At 37.5% G+C, this 19114-nt stretch overlaps 1 protein-coding gene across 4 annotated transcripts in view; it reads left to right on the top strand.

Moving 5' to 3' along the window:
* Positions 1-1526: 1526 nt before the first annotated feature.
* The window catches only part of stat3 (signal transducer and activator of transcription 3 (acute-phase response factor)), a 44967-nt gene continuing 27379 nt past the window's right edge, over positions 1527-19114 (top strand). Inside the window, exons 1-3 of one of the 4 annotated variants that reach the window (XM_072249266.1) lie at positions 1527-1786; positions 3355-3460; positions 18936-19085. In XM_072249266.1, the coding sequence (XP_072105367.1) occupies positions 18958-19085 (128 nt within the window). In that variant the 5' untranslated portion in view covers positions 1527-1786; positions 3355-3460; positions 18936-18957. Of the gene's footprint in view, positions 1787-3354; positions 3461-5842; positions 5861-18935; positions 19086-19114 lie in introns of those variants that run through there. The other 3 variants (XM_072249268.1, XM_072249267.1, XM_072249269.1) reach the window with 3 other exon arrangements.

Consider the following 19114-nt stretch of genomic DNA (forward strand, 5'->3'; position numbering starts at 1 on the left):
GATTCTCCGAGGCCATACTCCACAAATTGCTTCCAGGAAAGAAAACTGTGGGAATGATATACTTGTCTCAGTACATAATAAAGCTGATTCAAAATTTTTGGAGAAGCCTGTCAACTTATGCTTGACTGATCATGTTCTATTAAGTAATTAAATTCTAGTACATAGTTGTTTATTCATATTGTTGCACCATCAATTTCCCTCAATAAAATATCTCTAAACCTAAATATAGGTTGCTGATTGCATAACTAGTTGGCAGTCTCTATAACCATAGCCACTGTTCTGCTGAAGAGGCAGCAAACTGCAATACTGTAACTGGCTCTCAAATTCCAAGCAATGCAGGGATTGAAGCCAGATGAGTTTACCAGCAAATACATCCCAAAATGAGTGAGGCAAAGGCAGTTGGTTCAGAAACAATGCAAAGGCAGGGTGGGGTTTGTCAATTTACTCAGTCACTTTCAGCAATTGGCAAATGATTTGTTTTCGTTCTGTTCTGTGTCATAGGTATGTTTGTAAAGAGATATTAGCCATGTGGATTGTCTTTAGGTAGGTTATGACCCTATTTTGAGAATTCAGCTCAAATACTGCAGGATGTGCTGCAGAAATTAGTTGAAATAAGCTTATATAATGCATAATTTCACATGTGATCAAGATCTGATATGAGACTACCAGCTCTATAATTATCTCCCAAACCTGTCAAGCCAGATATTTAATATCAGTGAAAATGAAAATACGTTAGACATTCTATTAAAAATGTTTTTTTCTGCAGAAAATCAACATATTTCCAATTTAAGAGTTCTACTTTCTGTTTAGAAATGATAATTAATTGAATAGTGTACCATGTATAAAAGTTTAATTTAATTCCCTTATAGAAATAATTGCAGAAACGTGGTAATAGAGCCATGTTATCGTTTTATTTGCCGAGTAATCATTAATAGGGTATTGTTGATCACATAATTTAGTATTTTCACGTACTTAGTTATCAATGTAGCCTTATTCTTCTTTTGCTTTGCAAAATTTATCAAATAAAATAATTCTATCGAAATAGTCAATACTTAAGTCGCAAAAAGATTTCCAATCTTCTCAATTCGAGTCAGAAGCTTAAAATCTAGCTTTAATAAACATTCATTATGCTGTATAAAGGCACATGCAATTAACTTTCTCTTTTCGTCAAAAGGTTACTCATTTGATTGACAGCAAAACTCCCATCAATTTGTTCTCTGGCACTGGCGATCAGGCGAATACGTCATCACTGCCAGGAACTCAGATGATTTCGCAGTTGAGGTGATTACAGAAACCTTTCGTTCCTCCCTCCGTTCGAGTTCCTTTTCAAAAGCGCGAGTGTATGCGTCTTCCTGCAACTTGTTGAGGGAGGGAGCAGGCACAAAGGAACAGCCGCGGGGGCGGGTCCAATGCTCGGCACCTCTCAACCAACCTTGGTCCCGCCTCTGCCCTTCGCCGATTGGTTATCGTTCTACGTCATACTTCGTGGGAGGATGCAGATACTTGCTCTCAAGCGGTCGGTTCGACTATCAATCAAGGCGAGCAGGCTAGGTTGTGAGTCAAGTTTGTAAAGGGGGGAGGGAAACTGCGTCAAAAATATTCATTGAAACCTGTGATTCAACGGTTTTCCAGGAATTTTTTGGAGACGAAAAGGATCAATTGTGTGACAAAATATTAGCTGGTCGGCGAGTGGACCGAGGCAAAGATGTTTCAGCCCTAGTGCGAGGTGTCAGAAAGTTGGGATTGACAGGCTGGAAACTTTTGTTGCTCTTGTCGGGAGCTACCGGTAGGTGCTGGTACAGGCCCGAGACCTGATGTTCCCTTTTCACCACTAAAGGTGGTTCTGGAAGGGGTATGAGGTGATAATTGCATAAGAAATATAAATTATTTTGTGAAGATTTATTTATATTTTGATACTTGGAATTTGGCATACAGAAAATTCTAACACTCCCCCCCCCATCGCAATTAATCATGTTCAAATCAGCTATTTTATGTACAAACGATAGACTACTGGCTTCTGAAAATCGCTGCACTTTGATTATGGATAACACTAACTGAAATGTTTTCATTCGGCCATCGGTTACAGGAAGAGTAATGGCTATTTTTATGTGAAAGGAAGTTCGTTTATGCGAGCTGCAGTTTATCATTTATAGCTTAGTTCTGTTGGACTAACTTTTTTGGTGAATAATAGCTTTTTTAAAAAATACAAATGTAACATAATACAGAGGAGCGCAATTAACTGTAAATTCTGTTTGTCTCCAGGAAGTAGCTTCTGATGCTTGGAGCAGGTTGTGGAGGGCTAATCTGGAATTTGTTGGAGGCCTTATGCATTCTAAATCAACACAATTGTATTCCTGTTCAGTAGATTACTTGCCTTCACTATATCATGTAAAATATTTTTAGATTTGCAAATCCAATTTGGGCTATTTTTTGAATTATTTTAGATACGAAAAGAAACCCCAGAGGTAGTTTACTTCCGTGATGAAGGTCGGCTATCTTAACTGCATAGTAAATGCTGCAGAATTTCAGAGAATCCAGTGTGTTGTGAAAGTGCATGTTTGATCTTCAGTTTATTGGTCTGTTTTTAATCTATTACATAAATATTTCAGTAATGTTTGTGTGTGTTAAAAGTTATACAGAAAGGATGGAACTGTTTTGGCATTTGTGCGCTTTCATGATATAAACAGCTGCTTCAACAAGTGTTGGCATTTTAAGGTAGAAATAACCTATTTTGATAGTGTGATCTGGAGATTTAACTGGAAGTAATCAAAGATGAATTAGTTTTGTAACTTCATGGTTAAACAAATCTACGATTTTACTAACCTTAACCCTTGGTTGTGTTTTCCATAATGTTTTTATTTATGTACGGTGCCATCTAACCAAAGAGTGTTATACACAGCTGACTGAAAATGGCTTCTCACAAAATAACTCAGTTATTAAAGTTAGGAAATGTTAATTATTTGAATACCAAGCAAAATCCTACTGTGTTTCATGTGCATCTGAGAAATTTATTAGCATTATAATCCCTCAATGATTTTGATCAAAAAAAAGCAGTACTTTGCCTGTGTCCATCTTGCAGAATAACTGATGAAACACTTGCTGCAGTTCGTTAAAGGGATTTTGTGCATAAATGAGCTGGTTTAAAAAAATCCTTACTACTTAATGCTTTGAAAATGACACTTTTTTGTCAGTTTTTTTTGCTTTTCAGTTGATTTAGATGTCTTTGGAATTTCCAAGATCTTTAGTGATTTCCCCTTAATCTAAGCCATTACATTTCCCACCTCCCTCTCTTCCCCCTGCCAATCAATTTTCATTCCTGTTATCTGATTCCCTGTTAATCATTTTGTTTTTCAGTATTAGAGTACCGAAAAGATATCCTGTCTCTCGAGAAAGCCGTGGAGAGAGATCATTTTGATTAGTCATTTGAGGAGATCAAGTGAAGTAACATTTCTTTAAATCAGTGAGTAATTTTTCTCCATCTCCATTTCACATGGGGTTGGTTCTGATCTTAAAAATGATTATTACATGTGGGCCCAAACTATTACAATGATGCACCCTCCACCACCACGTTTCTGTTGTTAACTTTTGTATTAAATCTATTGCTAATAGATGAACAGGTTTGTATGGTATTCTCATGCTAATTAATCTCAGAGCAGCAAACTCAGTTTGGAAGAAGTATCACATGTCAGTCAGAGGAAGTGCAATTCAGAATTTGACATTTCAAACAAGCTATTTGGGCAATGCAAGTTGAATATAATTTCATTTAGTCCACAGTTGAAGGTGAATATTGTAAAATGATTTTGAAACTAAAACAAAAAAACATGAAGTGCAGTATTTTGCTTCAGTTTACAAGAATGAGGAAGGATATTCTGATTTTAGCAGTCGTTTGCTGGTAGTGCCACAAGTTCACTTTCTCATGAGCAGGAATACCACAGCATTCCCTGTTCATCAGATTGCAAAAAGTCCTGGGAATTTGAGTATATTACATGTTTCTTCATAACACTTTAGCTAAAGTGAGATACATTGCCCAAAATGATTTTAAAAATCTGCAGCTAGTTCATTAAAGATAGTGTATCAAATGGTATTTGTTGATTTCATATTGAACTTGTAAAATAAGGTGGTTATGGTCTCTAGAATAGACATTTTGCTGCTTCAATTTTACCATCAAAACTCAAGAAATCAGCAGATGTTGAAAATTTGAAATTAAAATGAAATGTTCTGGAAATACTCAGCAGATCATGCAGCATGTGTGAGGAGACAAACAGAGTTGGCAGAAATAGTGATGCTGGCTGAAGGAAGGTGTGAAGGCTGGTGAATTTCAGCTCCATTATTTAGATGAGACAACTAGAAAAGTGGTGGGGGTACAACACTAGAATGATGAAATATGAAACATTGCAGTTGCTGGAAATCTGAAATATGTGAATGCTAAGCAGATTGGCAGTATGGTGGAGAGGAGACAAAAATTGTGACATATACAGGCAGTAAGCCTTTCATCAGAACAAGCCATTCTGCTCCCAACTGTTATAGCTCACTGGACTTAATCTCAACAATTTTAACAGCCCTTCAGCATTTGTCACTTGTTCTGTTCTCTTCCCTATCACAGACTGCTGTATTTATGAAATGTTAAACTTACTCGATTTCTAACTATTTTCTTGGTTTTGATGAAAGATCTTTGACCATGGTTTTCGGTCGGGCGCCGGGCGCTCAGAGAGATTTGGCGGGGGGTGGACACTCGGCCAGGGACCTTGGTCGAGTGGACGGCAACTTGGGCCGGCTCCCCCACTGGACTTAGTCTGGTGAGGAGGGTGTGAGGACACCCAGCAGGACTTAAAAAACAACTAGACCTGACAAAGGGTGGATGAGCTCCTTGTGAGCTAACAGCCATCTTCCATGGAAGAGACTAAAGCCTCACCACGTATCTACGAATCGTATGCTATGCACCTCGTTAGAAGAGACGTGATGAACTTGGGCGCTGCACCGTGTGCCTGGGCCTGCCCAAGGCCTAAGGAAGGGCCGAGCTCGAAGAAGCGGCCGTGGATGGAGGCCGACACGGCCTCGGGCTCGAGTTCGGCGGGGGCGGCGGCGGGTGGTGCCAAGGCGGCCAGCGAGAACAAACTGGAGGAGAAGCTGTACTCGGTGCTGTCGCAAGATTGAAGAAGATGGGGGTGCATAGCCGCCAACCCCGGATTTGGGACGGCACCCGCTGACTGACTGACTTTGGCCAGAAGCATTATCTCCTGTTTCCATCCTTTCAGATGTTGCCTGGCCTGCTGAGTGTTTTTAATTTGCTCTCCTTGTGCTCTTATGTATCATTCATCATTTCCACACCCTGTAATTATACTTGATTTAAAGTCCTATTTTTAAGCCATAGAATTTGAATTGGTAAACACTTTAATCCTGCTGAAATTAAGGTCTTGTATTCACTTAAGTTGCTTCACTTGTATTCACTTGTATTTGCTTCAGTTTTGAATAATTTTTGGAAAGGTAGCATTTGCTGCAGGTACCTTTTAATGGGAGTGGTGTGGGGACGAGTTCATAGGATCATATTCGGATCTTATAAACCAGTGAGTAACTAATCAGTTCCCTTGGATACGCTAGTGGCATGATCAAGTTTTGTGAATGTTAATGGCATCTTGTATTGGGGTGTGGTGTGGGTGCAGGTGAGTGAAGGAGGGAAACAAATGTGGAAACTAGAGTCATTGCGTGCTTTGAAATGTAAATGGACAATACAGTTTAACATTCCCTCAGTTCTAATCAACATGCTCGAAAACCTAGGCTTCTGCAACTGGATCCTTAACTTCCTCATCGGGAGACCACAGTCACTACGGATTGGAAATAACATCTCGCTGACAATCAACACGTGCGTAACCTACTCCTCTACTCTCTCTACACCCGTGGCTGTGTGGCTAGGCACTGCTTAAACATCATCTATAAATTTGCTGAAGCCACAACTGTATTGGGCAGAATTTCAGATGGTGATGAGGAGGTGTACAGGAGTGAGACAGATTAGCTGGTTGAGTGATGTTGCAGCAATAACCTTGCCTTCAACATCATTCAGACTAAGGAATTGATTGTAGACTTCAGGAAGGGGAAGTCAAAGGAAAACACACCAGTCCTTATCAAGGGATCAGCACTGGAAGGGGTGAGTAGTTTCAAGTTCCTGGGTGTCAACATCATATTGGGCCCAACATATTGATGGAATTAGAAAGAAGCACAACAGAGGCTATATTTCATTTGGAGTTTGAGGAGACTTGGTATGACTCCAAAGACTCTTGCAAATTTCTACAGATATACTGCAGAGATCATTCCTTATGGTTGTATCACTGTCTGGTATGGAGAGGCCTCTGCAGAGGATTGGAAAAAGCTGTAGAAAGTTGTAAACTCAACCAGCTCTATCATGGACACTAGCCTCCACAGCATCAAGGACACCTTCAATAGGCAATTCCTCAAAAAGACGGCATCCATCATTAAGGACCCCTGCCACCCAGGACATGTCCTCTTTTCATTACTACAATTAACAAGGAGGTACAAGAGCTTGAAGAGGCAAACTCACTGCTTCAGGAACAGCTTCTTTCCCTGTGCCATCAGATTTCTGAATGGACAATGAGCACTACCTCAATTTTTTCTCTCTTTTTGCACTACTTATTTAAAATATATATATATATATATATATATATATATATATATATATATATATATAAAATATTTTAGTTATATTATGTCTTGCAATGTACTGTTGCTGCAAAACAACAAATTTCACGATGCTCACCAGTGATATTAAACTTGATTCTGAGTTTTGCATTGTCATTACTCTTGTGGAATGAAAAGATTTCATAATGATTTAAAAATAAACAGCACATAATTTAATTTCATCCTTTTGAGGTTTTTAATCACACTACTTAACTAGAGTAATATTGAGCAAAAGGTTGATAGCAGCAGAGATTTGTTTTAAAGAATTGTGTTATTTTATGCTGTATTGGGCAGAATTTCAGATGGTGATAAGGAGGTGTACAGGAGTGAGACAGATTAGCTGGTTGAGTGATGTTGCAGCAACAACCTTGTCTTGAACATCATTCAGACTAAGGAATTGATTGTAGACTTCAGGAAGGGGAAGTCAAAGGAAAACACACCAGTCCTTATCAAGGGATCAGATTAGATACGTTCTCTGCAGAAAGACAAATAAGATTGATCCTGAATTTCCCTTTTTCTTTTCACTCAGCCACTGATCCAAAAATAATTAGAATATAGCACTTCTTGAAGTAGGTTATAAGGTTGGCACAACATCGTGTGTATTGGTCTATGTTCAAAAGCATTCTATGAGTTCTAAGAATGACTTGTTCAGCTATTAAACATCTTGCTCCATAAAGTGATTTTTGCGTCTAAATCCCCAACTCAGAATCAAGGATAATTTCTACTCTAGTTTTGTGGGTTCTGAGGTGGCTAACTAGGCCAATGTGGAAATCACATTCTCTTCCACAAATGGGGCAGAAGATGCTGACAAGTGAGTGGCTTGTGAGGTAATGTTCCTTCCACTGTTCAGGGGGCTTTACCCAGATTATAGCACGAATTGCAGATATTAAGGAAATCCATTAGACATCAACACGAGGTTCTGCAGATTTTGAAAATCTTGAGTATCACAGAAATGCTAGAGGAACTCAACAAATCAGGCAGCATCTATGGAGGAGAATAAACAGTTGGAACTGGAAGGAAGGGGAAGGGACAGAAGCCAGAATAAGAAAGTGGCATAATTACAAAATCTGCAACTCCAAAAATCAGTGCACAAAAAATGGCCTTACCATCAACCAACTCACTGGCAATGTCATTAAAACTAGCACAGTAACAAACCCAGTTGCAGTTAAAATTATTTAGAGATCGTGTTACTGATCCAATTATACATCATATTATAAACCTTACCTTCTATACCACTGGATTGTTCAGTTTTTGATCTTTCTATCTTGTGATTACTGACTGCTTAAACTTAATTCTACACCCTTTAGAGAATAAGAGAAAAGTAGGATTGATTTCAATGTATTTTGTAAATCTGGTGCTTTATTTTACCTAGTTATTCTGTAATCTATTGATATATGGGGGGAAAGGTCTTGTGCTTTATGTATCTGGTCATGGAAATGGGGGGGGGGTGAAGAGTGAACTGTTTAGATATTCACCATTGTATTGGGCATAGAATTAATTGCAAGAGATTAGAGTTGAACTAATCCACTTTCAAATTGAGTGGCCCACATGACCCTTTGGTAGAGAGTCAAGTATGAAAGAATATGGTTACACACAATACAAGTTTCGTTATGACAATCAAAAACTATAGGTGCTGGAAATATGAAAAAAGCAAAACACTTTAAGCATTCAGCATTTCAGGCAGCATCTGTGGTAAATGTTAATGTTTCAGGTTGAAGACTATTTGTGAAAACTGGAAAAGACAGAAAAAAGTGTGTTAAATTGCAGAGGGGGTGGTGATAAGATCTCATTAGATCAACCAGTAAACTTGGAGAACCTTTCTAAATGTATACCAGTAAAGCATGAATTATATTCTTAAAGATGTGATTACAGAGGAGAATTAAATTGCCGATTATTAACACAACGCTGCCTGTTTAGGTGTATAGTATTGATTGCAATTTGCAACTATATTTGCACATATTTGGCTGTTGATGCTAAATATGAGCTTTGCCCTGTTTGCATTTCTTCTAAATGTGGAAATGATTCTATTGACACCTGGTTTTTTTGTACTGTTTTATTAAAATTATTCATACAATAGCTAAGTCATTTGTTTTGCCTTCCATGGCACTGAAAGATTGAGTTTTTTCCCCCTTGAAATTCAAATGTCTTCCTGAAGTAATTTGGAGAAAGTTAAGTAGGAAAAGAGGGTGAGTTTTGAAAGTTTCACTTTATTCTCAGTGGATTTCCTTTAATACCCCATAAAATTTGTACTTGGATTAATGTAAGGTAGCAAATAGATGGTTCTTCATGGCCTCTTTGGGAGCACCATTATAAGCTCTTGGAGATTAAAACTACTGCCATTTGCATGGTGTCTGTCAAGGCATAGAGTTGTGCAGCTTGTAAGCAGGTCCTTTGACCTAATTTGTCTAAGCTGATCAAGATGCCTTACTGAGCTAATCCCGTATGTCTTCATTTGGCTCTTGCCCCTCCAAACTTTCCTTGTCCATGTTCTCACAGACCAGAATATTGAGTTAACAAGTTTAATAATTTGAAGCTGGAGGGGTGAAGAGAATGTGTATTGAAACTGATTTCATGTTTCCTGATGTTGTTAAGAAGGTGGATGTGAATGCGAAATTGAAGGGGGCTGAAGAAAAGTTGTTGAGGAGCACCATGATAAAGAAGCAATTTCTGGTGATTTCCCACCGCCGGTAGATGACTTTATGGATGAGAATGGAACCAAAGTATTCCTGAACAGTTAGAGTAGGGGTCCCCAAACCTCTCAGTTAATGGTAAACTTCCATGGCATAAAAAAAGGTTGGGAACCCCTGAACTTAGAAGTTTTAGAGGATGGGGTGGTTATTGTGTCAAGCTGCAGATGACCCAAAAGGCAAGGAAAGTGAAAGCAGTTTTGTCATTGTGATTTTGAGAAGGGTGCTTTTGGTACTGTGATGGTGTTAACCAGAATGGTTTGAACAAAGTTGATTAACTTGAAATTTTTTTAAGGATAAAATAATTATGGCCAAGTCAAATTTTCTTATGAAAGATAATTTTCCTAGACATAGCAGCAGGTTTGTTTTCACTGCTGTTGTGGAATAACTGTGTATACTGGTGCTCTGCTAAAGGGCATTGATCCATTTTAGCACTCTTACCCTGGGGGAAAATACTTTCTTTATATAGTTTATTTTTAACAAAACAAACATAATTAAAACCTATCAGCTTTATGCTGTTGTTTGCAAATGCAGTGCATAAACTTATTTTCATTACTTTTTTTTTCGCCTTCACCTTTAAATGTGTGTGAAATGAATGACTATGGGTCAGAAGATAAAGAAAAGGGTTTGGATAGAATTTCTAGTTCTGGCAAGCCCAGAGATAGATAAAAAAGGAAACCAAGCAAAGAATGAGGCCCTATCAAGCCAAAGGCCATTGATTTCTTTTGGTATATAGAATGTCTTGGATTATCTGCACAGATTTCTAAATTTGTGTTTAAGGAAGTGCTCCCAGTTCCCAAATAATTATTACATGTGACTTGTTTTCTTGGGGGGGGGGGCGTGTGTGTGTTCAAAGGTTTTACCATAGCCTAGTGCATCTCAGGTTGAAGCATCCAAAGCCCCTTTGACGATTGTCTGTATCTAGTACCTTTTTGGAATGCAAAGTATAATGTAGGCCGTGAAATTATGAAATATAAAGAACATTTTGGAAATAACTAAGTTGTGCATGTTCTGTGGAGAAGCATATCTTTTGAGTTGATGACCTTAATCACTCTTAAACACTTCATTCAACAAAATCTACAAATATGAAGCTGATTCTCTCCACTTACCTTCGTATATTTATATGCTTCCTTCATTGGTGTGGGTCTTGTTACATTTAATTTTCTATTTCATTATATCAAAATGCAATCTAGGCTGACATTTTTAGTACTCATTTCGTAAACACCATAGCGAATTCATACCTCCTACCTCTGTCTTCAGTTCAATTGCTTCCTTTTTTTGTCCTAGCCCCGTTTTCCCCACCTCACCTGCACTCCTAAAGTTTAATGTCTAAACTTGCATTCCTCTCTGTAATTACAGAAGTAAAACAAAATATGTTGATCACTGTTGGCAATGTCTAGTCCCGCAGTAAATAAAGGAAAATCTTTGCATCTGTGATTTTGCTAATGTTGAATTGTTAAATGGATGAAAGTTTTCAATTTTATACATTTTCACCCTATTTGTCTTTTTTTCTGTGAAATTCTGTTCTCTCTAACATAGTTTGCATTTGTAAGTACTGATTTCTTGTAGAGTTACAGCTTAGTTTGTTTTTATTTCTCCATTTAGTTCAACTGATTGCATAGTGTCAGCAAAAGTATTGTATAGAAACGCTCCAAGAGTTGTTGCACAATGGTTCCTTTGGGTTGCTTGTGTGTCTCATCTTCTGAGATTAAAAATAGGGAAATAACTTAGAAATGTGTTGCCACAATGCCAGTTGGAGTAAGCCGACTGCTTTTTGTCTGCTTTCATGTGAACCATGGACATCTATTCTCTTTCAATTTGACAATCATGTTTGTAGATTGCCAGCTTGGTTATGGGTTTGTTTTTAAAGTAGTAAAATCAGCCCAAATATTTTTTCTCTCTCTTTCCCCCACTCCCTTCCATTTCTCCATACATCAGATGCCGGCGTATTGGTTAAGATCTGTGAAAATTCTCTGAATGTGCTTGCTTAAGGCTTAACTGTCATGGATCTGGGTTGGTAGTGTAACTAATTCTGATGCAGTTCATGGGAAGACGGCTAGAAACTACAAGCCTAAGGCTTGTCTGTCCTTGCACACACAAAACAACACTTGTTGATCAGCAGATAACAGGAGTGGCAAAGGACTTCAGGCTTATGTCTGTACCTTTGCTGGAGGCACCAATTTATGTTTCTCAATTTCAATCAAGTTGTCTTTGATCAATTGTTCCAGCTGTGCTTGCATTTAAAATTGTCACTGACAATTGGTCACTTTCTCTGTAGACTCTAAATCCAATCTTGTTCATGCATAATATGAAATAGTTTTGTGTAGAATTTTCAGATGTAAATTTTCATTTCTTGTGCTTTAGCACAAGTGAAAATAACAATGATAACATTGTAAGTTTGTCTGCATATGTTAATTTTGGTAAATGCTTTTATCTTGTAGAAATTAAAATTTAAGGTGTGAAATACTGTTTTAAAAAGATGTGTTGGTGATTTTGGGGAAAGGGAGTAAGAGTACGTGAATAACTGGTTGTGATGTGTACAGTAGTCTGTTAACTCAGGATAAGTAACTTGGAAGTCCTAGCAAGGAATAAAATTGAATTAGTATTTCTGATTTGGAGGCAAACATTAAGAAAAGTAATAAAGATTGAGATTCCAGTGAACAAAATGGGTATTTGGATTGCTCCTCTATAAGAGGAAGAAATTTGTCTCATCAATTTCCACTCTGTAACTGTTTTGTGATGCTCTTGGTTTGTGGTGGAACCAGAAACTAGTAATTGACAGCGTCATGACCTATCACCTGCCTCTTTGTGAAATTTAAAAGTTGCTAGTATTCCCAATATTGCCTTATTAAAATGCAGGACGAGTGCACATTCTTAATTCAGACAAAAAATAATTGCATTGTTTGTTTTTACTCTATCCCATGTTCAACAGCTTTCAAGAAACCTCCTATAAGGGATGATTATGAATAAAGCACAGAGGTTGTGTTGTTGGAAACTATCCATGCTGGAATATTGAACTGTTAATGTACTGAATTTGGGATTTGATCATTTGGGGTACAGTGTAGAAATGGTGTAGTTACTGGAAATGCATAAATCAGAAAGTGCAAAGGGCACAAATGGGTTTAATCCATATCAAGTATTATTTGGAAATTTGAAACTTAATTATGTTGAACTTCTGTGTAGTTAAAAATTTCTTCCCCTGTTTTGGACTCTATAATACTTCGGTTGTATCACATATAGTTTCATTGTGCATTAGAGTATTTTGTTTATGGCTTTTATTGCAAGATGCATTGTATTTTGATGTTTGGTGACCTTGCACTTGGTCTGCTTATATAGTATGTCTTATGTGAATGTTAAATAGTTCTTCAAAAGTTTGTATGGTTTTAGAATTTCCCTTTTATAAAAAAAAAAGTCCCATTTCAAATAGTGCAATAGTATTGCTGCTTTTAGACTGTAGGTATCTTTGTCATTGGTGAATCAGAGCTGAGTAATTTTAAGGTTTTCTTCCTTTAATTCACAGAAAGTGAAGTAGGTATTGCCCTCACTGAATTACTCTTGACTTAGTTTTGTATGTCAAAATTGAAACTGAAGGTCACATCAAATTGCTCATAACAAATGAGAAAGATTGGTATTTCAATTTTGGGATTTAAAGCTGAGGTAACTGATAGAAGCCTGGCAAATTACCTTTTTAAAATGTTGTGTAATTTAATTTGGGATCTAATGTATACAAGGAATCAACAAATCTCTTAATGGCACATGATGCATGAATTTGTTTGAGTTCACAATTAAAAATAAAGTGATGCAATCAATGTGGATTGGGGCAATGTCATTGATGTCTGTTTCATGGTTGCATGTTTTCTATTGCTTTGTTGCTTTGTGGAGCAGCAGTGCAGGACATAAAATTACTCAAGTACATAAATAATGCAAAAGAGGAGTAACAAGAGTGTTCAGAAATCTGATGGCAAAGGAGAGCGTAAAATGTGGAGTGTGATCTTCAGACTTCAATACCCGTCAATGATAGTAATGTGAAGAGGGTATGTCCCAGATGGTGAAAGTCCTTAAAGATGAATGCTGCCACCTTGAGGCTCCACCTTTTGAAGATATCCTTGATGGAGCTGGCTGAGTGAGTCTACAATTATCTGTAGCCTCCTTCAATCCTCCACATTGGGGACTTCTTACTAGGCTTTGATACAACTAGTCAGAATGCTCTTCATCGTACATCTGTAGAAGTTTGCTAGAGTCTTTGGTAACATACCAAATCTCCTCATGAAGTAGACCTGCTGGATGCCTCCTTTGTGATTGCATTAGTGTGTTGGACCTAGGATAGATCTTGATGTTGCTGCCCAGGAACTTGAAGCTGCTTACCCTTACTGCCACTGACACCTCAATTAGGGCTTGTGGGTGTTCTCCCAACTTCCCCTTTCTGAAGTCTATAATCAATTCTTTGGTCTTGCTGATGTTGTTGTGACACTACTCAACCAGCTGATCTATCTCACTCCTGTATGCCTCCTTGTTGTCAACTGGGATTCTAATAACAACAGTGGTGTCATTGACAAATGTGTTGGGTGCAGTTTGAGCTGTGCCTAACCACACAATTGTGTATCGAGAGAGTAAAGTAGTGGGCTAAGCACACATCCTTGAGGTGCGCCCGTGTCGATTGCCATTGGAGGAGATGATAACAATCTATACTTGAAGTCGAGGATCTAGATGCATAGGGAGGTAAAGAGACCTAGGTTTTGAAGTTTACTAATTAGTACTGAGAGGATAATGTTTTTTTTACCTGTAATCGATGAGTAGTAGCCTGGCATATATATTGCTTTTGTCCATGATCCCTGTAAATGGGTCAATATTCTGACTTGGCCTTATCTCTTCTGTAGATCAAATTCTGGACAGTTCATATTGGGTATCATTGACAGTAACATTATGGTTAGCTTATTGTATTAGCATCCAGAGGCCTGGGCTATTGATAAAGGATGTATTTGAATCTCTCAAAATCAGTAAAACAAATTAAATTCAAGTAATTTAAATTCAGAATAGTTTTTTAAAGAAAGAAGCTGGTATAATGGTGATCATGAACTTACTATATTGTTTTTAAAACAGCCAGATTCACTAATTTCTTTTGAAGGAAATACACCATTTAACTAGTCTGGCTATTTGATGGGTCTGGGGACACAAATCAACTCCGTATTGCCTTCCAAGGTGGTTTGGTAAGCAGCTAAATTCAAATGGTCAGTTAAAGATGGGCAGTAAGATCTGGCTTTGCTAATAACATCTGCATTCCACAAATGAATTTCTAACATTGCAAATTTCCAGGAATACTTTAATTTGACCCTAGTACATACACATTATGTATCTTTTTGTTGCATGACTATGAATTATGTGATTTTTAATGTCACCCACTGGGAAAACACAACCTGCTGTTGGTTTCATTAGCATTCTTTCTGCATTAGTGGGGGTTTTCCCCAGAACCCTACATCTTGGGTAGTAAATTATTTTAAAGTGTTCACATTGCTGATTTGGGAATTTCGATTGTCTTTGGGTGTAGGTATTTTTCAAAGGACTTTAAGAAACTTATTTGCCTACTCAGAATGATGTAAATATCATGGAAAATAGCTGTAAACATACGTTAGCTGGGGAATTTACCTTTCTAACAGGAAGTTGCAGTCAATTCTGACCTATTAAACTGTTTTGTTTTCATATGAAATTTTATAAGCATTTGTACAGCATAACAAGAACATTTCGAAAAAGCTTGTGTTTCACTGGGCAGTGTTTTATTTTAGTTTTTCATGTCAAAGTTTTACTTTGTGCTGTTTTTAGTTGGCATTTGAAACGGACATTATTTAGTTACTTGATTATCAGTTTCATCTTAGTTTAGACATGAAGTCTGCTCTCCATCCCCAACAACCAGGGGTAGAAAAGAAATGCTTTGATATCGATTTCTCAGAGAAGCTATGCTAGTGCCCTGCATCTGAATCTTGCAGTCTAAATGAATTTCTGACAATGAGAATTGTGTAAAGTTACCTTATACTTTCCTGTTTTAATGTTGTAGTTCAACTCTTCATTGGAGTCTCCTGTCCTTTGGCTAACGCTGCACAAGTTCTTTTGCATGTGTTTCTTTAAATGTATTTATCTATTTAGAGATCAGCGTTAAGCAGTCCTTTCCGGCCCAAATGAGCCACGCCACCCATGTACCCACCAATCTTAACACTAGCCTAATCACAGGGCAATTTACACTGACCAATTAACTTACTAAGCAGTACGTATTTGTACTGTGGGACAAACATTTTGCTGTAAATTTGATTTCTTCTATAGAGTCATAGAGCATTACAGCATGGATACAGGTCCTTCAGCTCAGAGTCCATGCTGACCACGATGACCAACCAGCTAGTCCCAATTTTCTGCATTTTGCCTATATCCCTCTAAGCCCTGCCTTCCCTCTCCAAGTACCTATTCAAATTATACTATTGTACCTGTCTCATTCCATATTCTCACCACCCTCTATATGGGAAGAAGCTTTCCCTTTAGGTCCCTTTAAATTCTTGCCCTTTTCACCCTAAATATTTGCCCCCTACCTGAGGGAATAGGAGATTGCACAGTTTTAAAATAAGGATTCATACTTGTGCATCTTGATGTATAAAAAAAAATTCTCTGTTATGGATCTGACGACTGCCCTTGGTTTTGGTTTTAATTAGTTGACACATCACTGTACTTTGTGATTCACGGGTTATTTTCCTGTGGCTTTGCAAGATCAAAAGTTTTCAGACTTATTTCCTATTTATAAATAGAATGAATCTGGGTCTAGTACTATTTAACTTTTTTCACGTCATTTTGGGTATACCTTTTTATTCAGGACCAATTTTCGAATGACTACTTTAAGACCTTCTGAAGAAACTATGGAATAGTGTAGCACCATTGTGAGGATTTTTTTGTGTGGTTATGCTAGACTTCTGTCTGTGGTTTAGTAATTGCATGGGTACATTTTGTTTAGTTGTTAGCAGTTTTTCTTTCATTGTCACTAGTGCTGGAAACGAGTGAAAACGTAGGAAGTTAAATATTTAAAACAAGATGGAGAGGGTGAACTTTTTGTAGGTAATTTTTTTTATGAAGAATTGCAATTCTATAAGGTCTTTTGCAGTCTCAGGATATGCAGAAGTGTTTACAGAAAATGCATTACTTTTCAAAGTGATACTGTTGTAGGGAACAGTTCAGTCATTTTGGATGCAGTAAGTTTGTACAAGTCAGAAGAATTTTACTGAATGAAAAATATTGGCCAAGATTAAGTGCCACATAATCATTTGTATCCATTTGAGTATATGGAGGGAACTTGAATTTAGCAAGCCTTCTGAAAATTGCCACCTCTGACATCAGTGATCTCTTAGTGAAACCAAGATATTTTTGCTTAACTTTAGAATGGCACTAAAATCCAAAACATTCTACTTTCTCAATGGCACTTAATAGTGAGAACACTTTTCTTAAAACAAAGGTGTAAAACTAGTCTAAATGAAAAGCACAACATCAGATAGAACAAAATGCAAACAAAAAATTTGTCCTTTAAATAACTTGGGTTGCATTTTGAAATTGTAAATGGTAGGGTTTACTCTCACTACAAGAATCTGACAGAACTTAGTATTCTTGACAAATCAAAAATGTATATATTTTTGCATGTTGAAGCATACAAGAGTTGTATATTTCTACTAATAGCAATTGAAACCATTTGTGTATCTTAGAATTTTGGAAAAACTAGTGAATTATCAAATATTCTGTAGGGAATACCACGCGGTATTTGAAAATTGCTGGTTTCTTTCTCAGTTACAGCATTATATTTGTTCTTTGCCTTTGAAACAGACTAGGTTGTTACCATTTCCTGCATTTTGAAAAATAAATTATAAAGAATTATTAGTTCACTTAAAAGCTTATTTCCTGTAACCATATTGCAGAATTATTTAATAATTTTCTGTAATGACAAAAAGCAACAAGTCATTGAACTCCACAATTACACTATCGTATCAATTTCTGACATATTTTATTTAAATCTTGATATTGAAATAACTGGAAACTAATTGTTATTAAATTATCATAAGCTTACTGCCGTGGACACAGTCTGACTGGCTCGCCATTCTGCTTTGGAGCATCTGAACAATAGCGAAGCGTGTCATGATGCCGTTTATTATAGCTCAGCATTCAATACCATCATCCCCTCAGTATTAATTATGAATCTTCTAAACCTGGGCCTCTGTACCACCTTCTTCAGCTGGGTTGTTGACTTGCTAATCAGGAGACCAGTCAGTATGGAGCTAAATGATAACATCTCCTCGCTGACAATCAACAAAGGCACATCTCAAGGATGTGTACTTGACCTACTGTCACTCTGCATCCATGACTGTGGCTAAGCTCAAACGCCACCTCTAAATTTGTGAGTGACACAATTGTCATTACTTAAATCTCCAGATGGCAATGAGGAGGCATACAAGAGTGAGATAGATCAGCTGACTGAGTTGTGTTACAACAACTTTGCAGTCAGTGTTAGCAAGACCAAGAGAAGTCAGGGACTTCAGGAAGGGGAAGTTGGGAGAACGTGCACCAATCCTCATTGAGGGTCAGTGACAGAAAGGATATGCAGCGTCAAGTTGTTTGAGGAGATTTGGTATGTCACCAAAGACTCTTGCAAGTTTTTTATAGATGGAGAGCATACTGCTTGGTTGCATCACATTCTAATATGGAGGCTTCATTGCATAGGATAGTAAGAGGCTGCAGAAGATTGTGGACTCAACCAGCTCCATTATGGGCACAACCCTCTCCACCATTGAGGACATTTTTGAGGTGGCGCCTTAAGGCAGCATCCATTATTAAGTAACCTTGACACCCGGGATATGCCCTCCTCATTTTTGCCATCAGGATGGACGTTCAGGAGCCTGAAGACACACAATCAGTGATTTTAGGAACAGCTTCTTCCCTTTTGCCATCAAATTTCTAAAAGGTCCATGAATCCATGAAAACTACTAACTTTTTCCTTTTCACTATTTAGCTTTGTAAATTAGATTGTTTACAATTTTGTACTGCTGCTACAAAAGAACACATTTCACATCCTATGTCAGTGATAGATTTAATTCTGCTAAAGTAGTAGGAATTTTATTTGGAATACACACAACCTTTTGTGTATGAAGATGGGAAACCATCAGTTAAGTTTAACATTTCCTTAAAATGACAGTTGTTTGGAAATATACACAATATACATAGTGCCTACAGTTCTGTTTGAAGGCTTGCATCATTTCCAGGATGTTCAATGTTTCTGCAATTCCATGTCATGGATTTTGTAAATTAAAATATATCTATGGGTTTGCAAAACTGGCTGAAGGAGATGATTGCACTATTCTAGGAAAATTGAAAATACGGGCATTAAGATGCCTTAAGCCTTAAAAGAGGTATTTCTTTGAACTGCAACTTGCATTCTGAATGTTCTGAGAGAAATGTACTTTAGGGACAGGACTTGCTGAATTTATGAGAAAACTTGTTAACTTGCCACTTGTCACCTTTTCTAACTTCTTGTGTTTATTTCAGCTTTCTATAATACCTTCATACAATGGCACAGTGGAATCAATTACAACAGTTGGATACCAGGTATCTGGAGCAACTGCACCAACTTTATAGTGACAGCTTTCCTATGGAGCTGAGGCAGTTTCTGGCAGCCTGGATTGAAACTCAGGATTGGTATGTATGACAACTGTTGAGGACTGTTA

Source organism: Mobula birostris, chromosome X (assembly GCF_030028105.1).
Source record: "Mobula birostris isolate sMobBir1 chromosome X, sMobBir1.hap1, whole genome shotgun sequence".
In the NCBI taxonomy this organism is placed as follows: domain Eukaryota; kingdom Metazoa; phylum Chordata; class Chondrichthyes; order Myliobatiformes; family Myliobatidae; genus Mobula; species Mobula birostris.